The following is a 14993-nucleotide window of genomic DNA, read 5'->3' on the forward strand; positions in this document are numbered from 1 at the left end:
CTGGGATCTTCTACCTCAGTGATACTTTCCTGCACAATCCCCAAGTTCCTTGATTGTTCCCTAATATTTAAAATTTATCAAAATGTCAGGAGTAGGCCATGTGGCCTCTTGAACTCCCATAATACCCCTCATCCCCATTCCTCCCACCCCCCTAATAATCTACCCCAGAAAAAAGAAAGAGCGAGATGGAGGAGAATAATTAAAATAATACATTTAAACTTGTCATGGTTGGGGACCATACCACCCACACATGGGAAAATATTTCAAGAATTAGTATGTATCCAATCCATATATGGGCTTCAAACTTTCACAAAAAAGGATAATTATTTTGTAAATTATACGTTCTCTAAAGGAATACCTGATCTCATATCTCCGTATGTCATCATTGAATATTCAACTAAATATCATTCTTCCAAGTGACTGCTAAACATTTCCTAGCTACTGCTAAAGCCAACCTCAGGAAAGCAATTTGAGATTTATCTAATTTGAACTCTAAGCATAATGATTTCATATCACCCTGTGGCTGTACATCATTAGGCAGGCGAACCGGCCCTGCTTGTCATGCATGTAGCGGGGCAGCTGGACAAAATGGCGCTGTCGGGGGTTTGCTCCCGACCTCAGCACCGGGCTCAAAAGCCCATGCTTGGGAACCCACGTGACGCCCCGGTGACGTCGGGGCCCCCCCCCCCCCCCCCAGCTCAGTTCTCAGCCAGGTCCGGGCTGGGAGTATAAGACCAGCCAGGCAGCCTGCAATAAATCAGTTTTTGCTCACTGAACTCAACCTGTTTGGTTGTGTGATCCTTCAGTTAGCAGTGGAGCCACCACTACAATTGGTGACCCCGACAGGTTCAAACGTCTTTGAACCCAACGTGAACAATGATCAACGCTATAGCCATCAAGCTCCCTGACTTCTGCGTTAAGGAGCCAGAGACTTGGTTCAACCACGCAGAGGCTTAATTTAACCTCCACCAGATTTCATCGGATTCGACCAAGTTTTACCAGGTGGTCGCCGTCCTGCACCAGGCCACCACCAAACGAGTGCTGCACCTCGTTCAGCACCCATCTGTGGAAGATAAGTATGGGACCATCAAGCGGGTGCTCACTGGCTCCATCAGCCTCTCCAGGCACCAGTGTGCTGCTCGGATGCTGCCCGTCGATGCCTTGGGGGGACAGAACTCCAATTGAATTGATGGATGAGATGCTCGCGCTCATGGGCAATCACACCAACTGCCCACTTTTTGAGCGCATCTTCCTCAACAATCTACCTTAAGACATCCAGCTGTTACTGTCCCAGGAGAACTTCATCGACTCTAGGAAGGTCGCTGAAAAGGCTCAGGAGCTATGGCTCAAATGATTCCCGGAGGGCTCAGCAGTCCAGCAAGTTATAAGTCGCAGGCATGACTACGCCAAGCCTTCTTCGAGCGCTGCGGTGGAGCACTCAGCCCCTGCAAGGGCCTCAAAGAGCCTCTGCTTCTTCCATCAGCTCTGGAGAGCCAAGGCTCAGAAGTGTCGTCAGCCCTGGCCAAGAACACAGCCTTCTCTTTTTGCGGGATTCAGTCAGCGGCCAACGCATCCTTGTCGACTCTGGGACCCAGATCAGTGTCATCCCGGCCACAGCCATTGAGTCCCGGATCCCGCCTCGAGGACCTCCCCTCCGTGCAGCCAATTCGACGGAGATCCGAACATATGGAGACAAGACTGTCCACATCCAGATCGGCCAGTGGAAGTTCTCGTGGAGGTTCACTGTTTCGTCCCTTCCAACCGCCATCTTGGTTGTCAACTTCCTCCTCACCCACAGACTCCTGGTCGACATTCGAGGTAGGCGACTGGTAGATGCCTGTATCTTCCAATCCGTTCGCCTCAACACCTCCCACACAGAGCAGCTACAGATGGCCACGGTCAGCACGCCCAAGGACGAGTTTCAGTGTATCCTGGACGGTTCCCGTCCCTCCTCAAGCTGCAGTTCTCCGCTGCCTCACCATGCCTCGGGAAGTTTCATTACATCCCCACCCAAGGCCCGCCGGTCTACGCCAAGGCACGCCGGCTCCTGTCAGATAAGCTCCAGATAGCAAAGGAAGAGTTCTCACATCTGCAGGAGCTGGGGATCATTCGATGCTCCGACAGTCCATGGGCCTCACCACTCCACCTGGTCCCAAAAGCCTCCGGAAGCTGGCGCCCCTGCGGAGATTATCGACAGCTTAACGACGTGACAGTACCTGACCGTAACCCGATCCCTCACATCCTGGACTTTACGGCCAACCTGTATGGCGCGAGGGTATTCTCCAAGGTCAACCTGGTGCGCAGGTATCACCAAATCCCGGTGCACCCTGAAGTCATACCCAAAACGGCCATCATCACCCCCTTCGGCTTGTTCGAGTTCCTACGCATGCCGTTCGGGCTCAAGAATGCTGCCCAGACCTTCCAGTGCCTTATGGACACAGTGGGAAGGGATTTGAATTTCATATTCATTTACCTGGATGACATCCTTGTCGCCAGCAGAGACCGGGCACAACACAAGTCTCACCTGTGCACTCTCTTCTCCCGACTGGCCAACTTCGGCCTAAAGATCAATCCGGCCAAGTGCCAGTTCATGAAAGAGTCCATGCAGTTCCTGGGTCATACCATCACAGCCAAAAGAGCCACACCTGCCGCTACGAAGGTCAGTGCAATCAGGGAGCTCCCATGCCCAGACAACCTCAAGGGGCTACAGGAGTTCGCGGGTATGGTCAATTTCTATAACTGCTTAATTCCAGGCCCTGCGTGCATCATGCAGCCGCTCTTCACCCTCATCGCAGCCAAAGACAAGACACTCACCTGGACTCCAGAGGCCAGTAGGGCATTCGAAGCCACGAAAGATGCCCTCGCGAAGGCTACCCTGCTTGTCCACCCACGCACCGATCTGCATATGGCGCTCTCCATCGATGCCTCTGCCACAGCTGTCGGCGCCGTCCTGGAGCAGCAGGTCAACGGATAGTGGAAACCACTGGCATTCTTTAGCCGACTTCTTCACCCGCCAGAGCGCAAGTATAGCACTTTCGATCGTGAGTTGCTGGGCATGTACCTGACGGTGCGTCATTTCCACTATTTCTTGGAGAGGAGGCCTTTCACCATTTTTACTGACCACAAACCCCTCACTCAGGCGCTCGCTATGGCAAGAGATCCCTGGTCAACCCCCCAACAGCGTCACCTCTCCTTCGTGTTGGAGTTCACCACCGACATTCGGCACAAGGCGGGGAAAGACAACGTGGTTGCCCACGCACTCTCACAACCGGCCATTTGCGCGCTGACACCCAGCCTCGACTTCGACCAGCTCACCCGGAACCAGAAGTCCGACGAGGAGACGCGGGCCTTCAGGACCTTCCGACTCCTCACGGTGAGGGCACCGTCCTTTACGATGTTTCCATGGGCACCCCATGACCAGTGGTACCCCAGCAGTGACGCAGGCAAGTCTTCCACCATGTCCATAACCTTTCCCACCTTTCCATCAGGTCCACAGTCCGTATGGTGGCAGAACGTTTCGTCTGGCACGGGCTTCGGAAGCAGATTACGGACTGGACCAGAACCTGCACCTATTGCCAGCTTTCCATGGTACACAGGCACACCAGAGCGCCCATACAAGATTTCGAACATGTCCAGGAACAGTTCACCCACATACATGTGGACATCGTCGGACTCTTATCCGTTTCCCGAGGTAACCGTTACCTTTTCACAGTGGTAGACCGCACCACTCGTTGGCCCGAGGTGATCCCGATGCCAGATGCCTCCACGGACTCCTGCTCCCGAGCGCTTTTAAATGGTTGGGTTGCCCGGTTCAGCTTCCCGAACCACCTCATCAGTGATCGGGGTGCCCAGTTCACCTCTGCGCTCTGGGCACAGCTCGCCAACAGGCTGGGGATCGAGCTACATCACACCACGGCCTATCATCCACGGGCCAATGGGCTAGTCGAGCGATTGCACCGCCACCTTAAGTCAGCACTTATAGCCTGCCTCACCGGCCCCGACTGGGTGGACAAGCTGCCTTGGGTGTTCCTGGGCATCCGCTCGACAACCAAAGAAGACCTACAGGCATCATCAGCCGAGCTGGTCTACGGTGCACCCGGTGAGTTTGTCAACACACCTCACAACCCCCAGCAGTCACCGCATGGTCTACTTCCCCGCCTCCAGGCCCAGTTGGACTCATTCACACCCCCACTGCCACCCAGTCACGGCACGTGGGCCTCCTACATCCCCAGCGAGCTGTACTCCGTAGAGTACGTTTTTATCAGGTGGGGCCCGTCCACAGAACCTCTACAAAGATCATACGAAGGGCCGTACAAAGTCATCCAGTGTTCAGGATCCACTTTCACACTGGACATCGGTGGTAAGAGGGAACTGTTTATGGTGGACAGGTTAAAGCCAGCCCACCTCGACCCCACCAAGCCAGTAGTTGTGGCCCAACCCAATAAACAAGTCTGCCCGGCAAAAAAGGACATTGGCACCGGTTCTGGGGAGGGGGTGGCTGTGTGGCGGTATGCCATTAGGCAGGCGAATCGACCCCGCTTGTCACGCACGCAGCGGGGCAGTAGGCCAAAATGGCGCCGTCGGGGGTTTCCTCCCGACCTTGACACCGGGCTCAGAAGCCCGCGCTTGGGGACCCACATGACACCTCGGTGACATCGGGGGCACCCCAGCATGGTTCTCATCCAGGTCCGGGCTGGGAGTATAAGATCAGCCAGGCAGCCTGTAATAAATCATTTTTTGCTCACTGAACTCAACCCGTCTGGTTGTGTGATCCTTCAGTTAGCAGTGGAGCCGCTGCTACAACCCAATAAAAATGTTATAAATTCTAAAGTTATTTTAAATTTAAACATAACTTCCAAAAATTCTTTAATTTTATTCTAAAAAAGGTTTAATTGTCTCACTTAACCAAACTGAATGTAAGATTCCTACTTCCTTATGACATCTAAAACACAAATATTTAAACTTCTTTAATTTTTCAGGAGTTAAATATAATTGATGAATAAAATTATATGAACTAATTTCCTCCTTACTTCCTTTCTTCCCTTTCTTTCCCTTCTTAGTTCTTACCTATACTCTATTTTTTATATATACATATATATATATATACATATATATATATATATATATATATATATAAATACCTACATACACACAAACATATAGTTTGTTGTCATTTTTGTTCTTGTTACATCTCTTCATCTCTCTGTCTGTTTTGTAGTTCTGCAAATTTTCGTGCTTCTTCCGGATCCGAGAATAGTCTGTTTTGCTGCCCTGGAATAACTATTTTAAGTACCGCTGGGTATTTTAACATAAATTTATAACCTTTTTTCCATAGGGTCGTTTTTGCTGCTTTGAACTCCTTCCTCTTCTTCAGGAGTTCAAAACTTATATCTGGATAGAAAAAATTTTTTTGACCTTTGTATTCCAGTGGCTTTTTGTCTTCTCTTATTTTCCTCATTGCTTTCTCCAATATATTTTCTCTTGTTGTATATCTTAGGAATTTTACTAGAATGGATCTTGGTTTTGTGGTTGTGGTTTAGGGGCTAATGTTCTATGTGCCCTTTCTATTTCCATTTCTTCCTGTAATTCTGGTCTTCGTAGGTCCCTGAGGATCCATTCTTTTATAAATTCTCTCATACTCTTGCCTTCTTCATCTTCCTTAAGGCCCACTATCTTTATATTGTTTCTTCTACTATAATTTTCCATTATATCTATCTTCTGAGCTAACAGCTCTTGTGTCTCTTTAACTTTTTTATCAAATTCTTCTAATTTCTTTTTTTAAGTCCTCTACTTCCATTTCTACGGCTGTTTCTCATTCTTCTACCTTGTCCACTCTTTTTCCTATATCTGACATGACCATCTCTAATCTATTCATTTTTTCTTCTGTACTTTTTACTCTTTTTATTTCACTGAATTCTTGTGTCTGCCATTCTTTTACTGTTTCCATATATTCTTTAAAAAAAATATCCATTGTCTTGCCCTTCCCTTCATCTTCCATTTCTCTGTGTTCTTCCTCTTCTTCTTCTGACTCCACTCCAGGATCTGTGTCCTTTACCTCTGTCTCTTCTGGTTTTCTTGTTGGGTTGTTTGTTTTATTTTGTTGGGTATTTTTGGTCTTCTTATTTTTATTAGAAGTGTCTTGATGCTGGTCTTCTTCCTCTGAGTTGGTCCTCTGTTGTTTCTTTGATTTCTTATTTTTATTCTCTTCCTTCTTGTTCTCGTTATTTTCTGTTTTCCTCTTGCTGTTGTGTTGTAGTTGCCTGTTTCAGCTGTGGAGATCGACTCCTCAGCTGGTCCCCCCTCCCGTCAGTGTTATTTTTGTCTTGAGCATTGTTTGGATCCGTGAGCCATTTTTGTAGTCCCGAGTTCGGGGCTTCGACTGACCTCAGGGAGCGGGCTTCTTTCTCCACGGCGGGCCTCCTCGTACCGGTAAGGCCTTCACCTTCTTATTCCGACGTCCTTCCTTCTTCTTTTCTTCCTGTTGCTTTTGGTTTTTCTTTCTTCGCTGCCATTTTATCTTTTCTGGAGAGGGCTGGAGTTCCCCCACCGGCCACTACTCCATCACGTGACTCCTCCACCTTTTCCTGTTCAATGAAATCTTTCCTGCACCGGTATATGATCTGAACTGAGCACAATATTCCAACGTACGGTACCGTTATAACATGATGTCTCAGCTCCTCTACTCAGTTCCCTGGCTGATGAGCTCAAGTATGCCAAATGCTTTTTTTCACCACCCTGTCTGCATACTTTCATGGAACTATGTACTTATTCCCTAACATCTCTCTGTTCTACAACAAATTCCAGAGCTGAACTAATGTATACAATTCTACCTTAACTTCTTTACCTTGTTTCCCTGCCCACAGTTCATAAAATGAAGCCCTGTGCCTTTTGAACCATCCTATCTACCTGTCAAGCTAACTCAGGGTCTATAGTATACATTCCCATCCCCTCTGTCCCTGCACACCTCTCACTATTTGACATTCATGACTATGCCAAAAGATCTAAGACACACCATTCTTTACATCCCAGAGAAGATTTTAAGGTCATTAAGACAGCACTGAAGTGAATTTCATGGATGATTCTAGGGTGAGAAGTTTGTGGAGAGATTGGTATTGTTCTTCCTGGGGCAGGGAGATGTATTCAAAACTACATGGTGTTTAACAAAGTTTTGTCCCCTGGCTAGTGGTTTATTATCCGAAATCTTAAGTTTAAAATCATTCTCACAAAACAGAGATTAAGCTGAATGTTTTCGCACACAGAATTGTTAAATTATTAGGAAGAAATTGAATTCCATTGGAATTTTTTACAAAGGCAAGAAGGTACCATATCTATTTGTGTAATAGTTGAGTGTTTTGGACCAATTTTACAGGTCAAATTTGGGGGATTGACTTTTAAACAGGTAAAACTTTTGACTGTGGGAAGTATTTGTGTCGTTCAAGGCACTGGGAGCTTGGATGGCCAGATCCGGGTGACGTCCACGCGATCGGGGCATCGGGAGCTTGGGTGAATGGGTGGGCCTAGGAGATGGTCTGTGGCTGGGGTGTCAGGAGCTTGGATGGGTGGGCGATTGGGAGCTAGGATGATCTGTGTATCGGGAACTTTGTTGGACGGGCAATCAGGGTCTTGGGAGCTCATGTGGGTGGTGGTCAGGGCATTGGGAGCTCAGGTGGGTGGGCGATTGGGGCGTCGGGAGCTTGGGCAGGCAATCAGGAGCTCAGATGGGTGGTGATCAGGACGTTGGGACTCTGGTGGGTGGGTGACTGGGACAAGGATCTGCAGTTAGAGTGTCAGGAGGTTGGGTGGATGGATGATGGGGGCATCGGGAGCTCAGGTGTGTTGCTGGGGTGTCAGGAGCTTGGGTGGGCAGGTGGTCGTGGTGTTGGGAGCTCAGGTGGGTGGGCAGTCGGGGTGTCAGGAACTCAGGTGGGTGGGCTGTCGGGGTATTGGGAGCTCTGGCGGCCAGGTGGTCATGATGTTGGGAGCTCAGATGGGCAGGCAGCCTAGGCGATGGTCGGGGTGTCGGGAGCTCAGGTGGGCAGGCAGCCTTGGTGATGGTTGGGGTGTTGGGATCTCAGGTGCACAGGCAGCCTTGGTGATGATTAGGAGCTTGGGTGGGTGGGTGGCTGGGGCCTAAAATTGAGGGGGGGGTCAACTTTTACATGTCATATAGAAAATTTGATTTTTTTTCTGGCCAAAAATGGGTGGGGGGGGTGGTGTTGAGCATTACATGAGTATATATGCTATGTGCTGGAGTGGAGGACTAAATTATGAGCTGGCCTGGACAATGTGAGCCAAATGGCCTCTTTCTGTACTGCATGGTTTAGATTCTGTGACGGTTTCAGGATGTCTGCTTTAGGAATATAGTTAACGCCTGCACTCATATTGAACTCATTCTTGCTCCTGCTGTGATCAGGTAACATCTTGGGGGTAATACATGATCACCAGAAGCTGGTGAAAACATTCCGACTGATGAGACGAGCAGGATTCATCAATGAGTTTGTCTCCATATCCACAAACCTGACAGACCGCTGTGTGTACATTTCTTCAGATGGAGGCAGACTTTGCAGGTAACCACCAGGAAACGGCAATCTTTGTAATGACTCTGGGTGCAGAGGTCCACACGTGCTGGCAAGGAAAAGGTGAGACAGTCAAGGAAGGGGAGGGATGGGAGGAAGGAAAGTTAAGGAAGGTAAGGGGAAGGGAAGGTCAAGGAGGTGAAGGGAAGAATGAAAAGGGGAGGGGGAGAAAGGAGAGGGGAAGAGAGAGGGAGGGAAAGGCAGGGAAGGAATGGAGAGTGGAAGAGCAAGGAAGACAGGAATGGATCAGGGGAAGAGGAGGGGAATGTAGAGAAGGGAGAGAGAGGGGAATGCAAGGAAGGAGGGAAAGGAGGAGGGAAGGGAGAGGGAGGTGAAAGGAAGGATGGGGAGGGAAGGGGAAGGAATGAGGGAATGGAGAGGAAGGGGTGGAGAGGAATAGGCAACAGTGAAGGAGGGAAACTCCCCAGCAAGGACTGCAGGAGATCAAAGCATAGCTGTCCACAGTGGAGTGATTGCATTGGAGTGTGAGGGGGGCATGGATAAGAGGACATGGTGACCAGATGAAGTGAAGGAAGGTGATCAGTAGCTTTTAGAGTCGTGGGCTTCATCAGCACAGAAAAAGATTCTTCTGTCCAACTTGTCCATGCTACGACACTTGTCCCATTTGCCCATGTTGGGCCGACATTCCTCTACACATTTTTTTTTCCTTTCTCTGAGGGCCCCTTCTGATTTTATAAACCTCTAGAAGCTAATCCACCCACCTTCTTAACTGCTCCCACTCCAGGGAAGAATGTCCCAGCCTCTCCAGCCTTGAATTACAAGTCCTGGTAACATGACTCTTTTCTGTATCCTTTCCAGTTTAATGATATATTTCCTTCCACCTGGGTGACTAGAGCTATGCACACATTACCCCAGTGCGGTCCTACCAATCTCGTGTTGTTGTAACGTGATGTCCCTGCTCCTGTACTCAGTGCCCCAAGTGCTAAACACGTTCTTCACCACGCTGTCAACATGCATTGCCATTTTTGTGGAACTCTGTACTGTAGCCCCAAGTCTCTTTTACCACAGACCCCAGGACCCTACCATTCACTGAGCAAGTCTCACCCCGTTTAACTTCTCAAAATGCAACACCTCACACTTTCCAGACAAATTCCATCTGCTGTTCCTTGTCTGAGTTAAATCTATGGATTATTCTTTGGCCCACTTCATCTTGATCTTTGCTCACCATTCACTACTCCACCACAGCTGTGAATCTCTCTTCAAGTTTCTCTTGTTAACACCTCCAACTAAAGGTTGAAAGGTTCCAAAAGTTCCTTTTGTTGCTAAAGACCCCGTTAGTTCAGACTGGGATAAACCTAATGGAACCTCAATTCCATGATTAGCACAAATTGTTAAAAATAATCTTTCATCTGAACCCCAGACCCAATGCAGTTCATTCAGGGTTACCTGATTAGTTAAGGCAGCTAACTAGTTACAACAATAAGTTTCTGTCAACGGGGATAATGTTTCCAATATCATGGAGAGTGGTGCAGCACTCAGTTCCTCAGAGTTCCCTGCTTTAAATTAGGAAAATACTCAAGTGATTCAGCTCTCTTCCTTGACTGGTTGTGTGGAAATACAGCAGCGTAAAGCACCTTTGGTTGCTTTAAACCAGTGGAGAGATGCTCATCTCTCTCTGCCGTTACTTTTTCCCAAGAGGGTAAATCAAACTTTATATCCAATCTACCCAGTGACATTTTGGACCTTTTTTCTGATACTGTGCTTAATTTTTTGAGAAGTGCTCATTAAATGCCCGACAAGTGTGTGTACTTTTTTTATATGCAACTACCTCGTGTTTATCTTCTGCACTCTGCAGGAGCTGGCTGTACAAACAGGCAGCTTCACTGATGATCAGATGCCACATACCATCCTTTGTGCCTTTGGGTTCCTCTTGGCGATGGTAGTGAAGCCCGCTGGGGTCCATGCTCCACACCAATGCTGCGAATAGCAAGTCCCGAAACACCAATAAATCTCATTTTTTATTGACTGTACAAATATGGGCTTTATCAATGCCACAAAGTGGTGATGTGAAAAAGTCTGCGAACTTCACAATCTCTGTTTGGTTTTCTTTATGCATTAGATGTAAAACCACATGAGGATGTGTCATCCATAAATATTATTTAAGAATTACATTTCTCAGATTTAAAATTTGCCATGGCAATGGTTTCAGTAAATCTAATAGTATAGAGCACATTCGAGCTGCAGGCCCATAGTTGGACCATGAACCAAGGCATCTATTAATGGAAAACCAGAAATGTTTGAAATACTTGACAGGTTGGGCAGTGCCTGTTTTTTGAGGGGGGGGGGGGGGATATTGCGATAATGTTTCAGGTGGTTGGTTCTTCATCAGATGAAGATCTGTTAGCTGTTTCTCCCTCCACAGATGCTGCCTGACCTGCTGAGTATCTCCAGCAAATGTTTTTATTTATTTCAAATATGCAAAATCTAGTTTCTTTCTTGCCCATTTTCCAGTCGAAATTTGAAGGCTGAGGTAGTTACAGTGAGCTGATTGGTTTAAAGTAATTGCCTCTTTTGTGCTCAAGAGATCTGTCATTTTGCAGAAGGCAATTTGCATTTTGTACAGACCACTGAACGATACAGCACAGGAATAGGCCATTTGATGCCAAATTAAACTTCCTGTCTTACCTGTACGTGGTCTGCAATATCCCCTGCCTATTCTTGTGTCTGTTTAACTGCCTCTTAGGCATCACTATCCTATCTACTCCTCCTGACAGCACGTTCCGAGCACCCACCACGATACATAAAACAAAACCTGATGTAAATCTCCTTCAAACTTTCCGCCACTCTCTTAAAACCACGCCCTCTGGAATTTGATATTTTTGTTCTGGCAAAAACCATTCTATCTAACCTATCAACACCTCTCATAATTCCATTAACTTCTGTCAGGTCTCCCCTCAGTTTTCGAGGTTCCATGCAAACCAACCTCTCCTTTCAGCTAAAACTCTCCAATGCAGGCAATAAGCTGATGAACCTCTTCTGCACTCTCTCCAAAGCCTCCACATCTTTCCTAAAGGTCAGCGACCAGAACTACACTCAGTCTCACAATGTGTCCTAACCAAAGTTTTATTCAGATGCAACATTACTGCCCTACTTTTATATTCAGCACCCCAACCAATGATGGGAAACATTCCATACACCTTCTTTAACACACTATTTATTGACGTTTCCACTTGCAGGGGGTTATGGGTGCATCCAGGAACCCTCTGTACACATTGCTTCTGAGAGTCCTGCCATTTACTGTATAATTTTTCTGTTACATTTGACCTCCCAAAGCTCAACACCTCACCTTTCTCCAGATTAAACTCTGCCTGCCATTTCTCCACCCATATTTCTAACTGATCTATATCCTGCAATCTCCTTTAATAAACTTCCTCACAACTCTGCCAATTTTTGATCAAATTATATCAGAAACCACTGGTCACAGACCTCCAGTCAGAGAAACACCCCTCCACCATTACCCTCTCCATCTGTGGCCAAGCCAATTGTGAATCCAATCCACCAAATCACCATGGATTGCGTGTGGATTTATCTGCTGGATGAGCCTACCATGAGGGGCCTTGGCAAAGCCTTACTTAAATCCATGTGGATAATGTCCACTGCCGTACCTTTATCATTCTCCCTTCACAGTTCACCTCCGGCCATTCCATTAACAGTTTCCACCCTGTGACGCTCGAGGAAGTCATTGTAATGTCAGAAATACATTAGGTCATTTGGTGCTGCAAACAGTAGTGAGATGCTCGGATCTTGGTTTTGGCAGTATTGGCTGAAAGATAGACATTCAGTCCCTGCTGCTTTCAGTAGTGGGGTGAGATCATTTGTTCTATGTGGGCCCTTGATTCTTCAGAAGTCACTATTTCACTCTGGTGGTAGAGGGCTTCCTTAGCACTACCTCTGACATGGTGATCCCTTAATCAATGACATACTCCCTCAATACTCTCTCTTCGTCAGTGCAGCTCTCACATGCTACTGACTGATGGTTCATTGCTGTTTAGTTCTGCTGCAGTGGAGTACCCCCTTATCACTTGTAGAGATTTATAAAATCATGGGGCATGAATAAAGTAAACTGTTTTCCAGGGTAGACGGTTCTAGAAATAGAGCGCATTGGTTTAAGGTGAGAGAGGAGTGATTTAAGAAGGTTTTCACCCTGACCGTGGACTGTATCTGGAACTAGGTGCCAGAGGAAGCTGTGGAAGTGAATGTAATTATCACAATCAAAAGGCATTTGGACTGATGTGCAGACAGGAAAGGTTCAGAAGGGTAGAGATCCAATGCAGGCAAATAGGACCAGCCCAGAATGCCAACTGGTAGGGCTGATGGGCCTGTTCAGTGCTGTGTGGTTCTGACCCTGTACTTGAATGTCAGTAAAGATTTTCTGCTTTGGTCATTGGTGTTACAGTATTTTAATTTAATTCAGCTGCCGGAGCTGATTTATAACCCGGTGTCAACTTTTAATCTATTTGAAGTCACAAGATGAATGCAACTTGATTACAAGTTGAAAATTTTCAAATGTAAAACGTTTGTTGCTAAGCTTGGTTCTGACGTGGAGTTGAATTTGCTGTCTCACAACGGATAATATCATTGCTTGTATTGGACAACATTACTTTCTGGACTTCACTGAAGCAAATGTTTTGGTGTATGTGTTTAGACCCTACATCATTGTGAGGAATGGAAGACCAGCAGTGACAAGCAAACACATTGATGAACTCTCTCAGGGATACAGGTAATCTCTGTCCAATTCATATCAAGGGGATACATTGACTGATTCTGTGTGTACTGCTCACTGGCAGTATGGTGGCTTCTTGATGTGGGTGAGGAGCTGCTGGCTGAGCTACCTGGACAGGGCATAGGGAGGGAGCAGGTGAAAGGGGAGTCCAGAGGGGGGTGGGAACAGGTGAGCAGGGAGTTCTGAGGTGGGGAGGAGAGCTGGGAGTTCAGAGGGAGTATCACTGGGAGTTTTGAGGGTTGCACTGGGAGTCCAGTAGGGGGAGGGAGCAGGGAGTCCAGAGAGGAGACAGAGTCCTGATCTCATTTCATAGAACTACAGCACAGGAACAGCCCCTTCGACCCACATGTCTGTGCCAAATATGATGCTCAAATTAAACCAGAACCCTGCTACCTGCACATGATCCATATCTTACTCTCTGCATATTCATGTGTCTGCCGATAAGCCTCTTAAACTGCTTCCACAACTACCCCTGGCAACCTGTTCCAGGCACTCACCACTTAGTGGCAAAAGAAACAACTTGCCCAGTTTGGGTCCAATAGGGTCAAGTTTATTGTCTGATGTACCAAGGTAGAGTGAGAAAGTTTGTCTTGCAACCAGTCCAACCCAAACATAGTACAGCAGTAAAAGCACAAAATAGGGTGCTGAGTGACAGGGATAGATCAGTTTGAACAGGGAAAAGGCAACATTATTTTATTAGTGAGGCTCATTCAGGAGTCTGATAACAGCAGGAAAGGATCTGCCCTTGAAACTGGTGACTTCACATGAATCAATTTTCCCCAACAGTTTGTCTTTTTCCCCTAAGATTACAGCATCTGTAATCTCGTGTACTTCCAGGTACCAGTCAAGGAACTATCTTGTCAATTGCCTTGTTTGACCATCTTTGTTCAATTGTGAAAGTGACTAAAGAATACTGTGAGATGATTTTTTAAATCATTTTACTCTGAAAATAATGAGGGGCATAAGATAAGTTAAACAGCCAGCACCTCTTTCCCAGGGCAACAATAGCAAGTACCAGACAATATCTGTTAAAGGTGAGTGGAGGAACGTTTAGGGGAAATGTTAGAGGTACATTTTTCACACAGAGTGGTGAGTGCCTGGAATGCTTTGCAGGCTAGTACAATAGGGACATTTAAAAGACTCTTGGACAGGCACATGGATGTAAGAAAAGTAAAGGATCATGGGTGTGAGGCGGGGAAGGGTTAGATGGCTGTGGAGAAGGTTTATATAGGTTGGCACAGCATTGTGGGCCAAAGGCCTGTACTGTGCTGGAATGTTTCCCAGAGTATGCCTTGCATCTCAGCAGTGTAGGTCAGCTTCTTGGTACCTTGGTAAATATCTGCTTACTATCTGTTATTAACTGTAAACTGTAGAATCACAGAAACAAAGATTACACCATAAAATTAGATAATACAGGCCTTGTGTCTGAAGCATCATGGATAGAGCTGTTGTAGTGCAGTATTTTAAAGTGCTGAGAAATAGGAGCATTCTAACTAGAAAGTAGATGCAGGCCCGTGAGTGAGATGCAGAATCAGGAAAGGAACACTCTGAATTTTATTTTTAGGATGTGGAATGCAAGGCATAGAACATACTGTGGTTGTAAAACTCTTCGGGGTAACTTTATCACTTGAGGTTGCCTTCACCAAGGTTGTGAATGGAGGAAATGAAAAAAC

At 46.9% G+C, this 14993-nt stretch overlaps 1 protein-coding gene across 3 annotated transcripts in view; it reads left to right on the plus strand.

The window, feature by feature from the left end:
* polr3b (polymerase (RNA) III (DNA directed) polypeptide B) overlaps positions 1-14993 on the plus strand; it is a 91047-nt gene that overhangs the window by 37431 nt on the left and 38623 nt on the right. For 2 of the 3 annotated variants that reach the window (XR_011346844.1, XM_069904490.1), the window contains exons 16-17: positions 8414-8567; positions 13243-13317. Coding sequence is in view for 2 of the 3 variants with exons in the window: in XM_069904490.1 (XP_069760591.1) it covers positions 8414-8567; positions 13243-13317 (229 nt within the window). In the remaining variant the exon portion in view is untranslated. The remainder of the gene's footprint in view (positions 1-8413; positions 8568-13242; positions 13318-14993) is intronic. The other variant, XM_069904491.1, reaches the window with a different exon arrangement.

This window comes from Narcine bancroftii, chromosome 11 (assembly GCF_036971445.1).
Source record: "Narcine bancroftii isolate sNarBan1 chromosome 11, sNarBan1.hap1, whole genome shotgun sequence".
NCBI lineage: Eukaryota > Metazoa > Chordata > Chondrichthyes > Torpediniformes > Narcinidae > Narcine > Narcine bancroftii.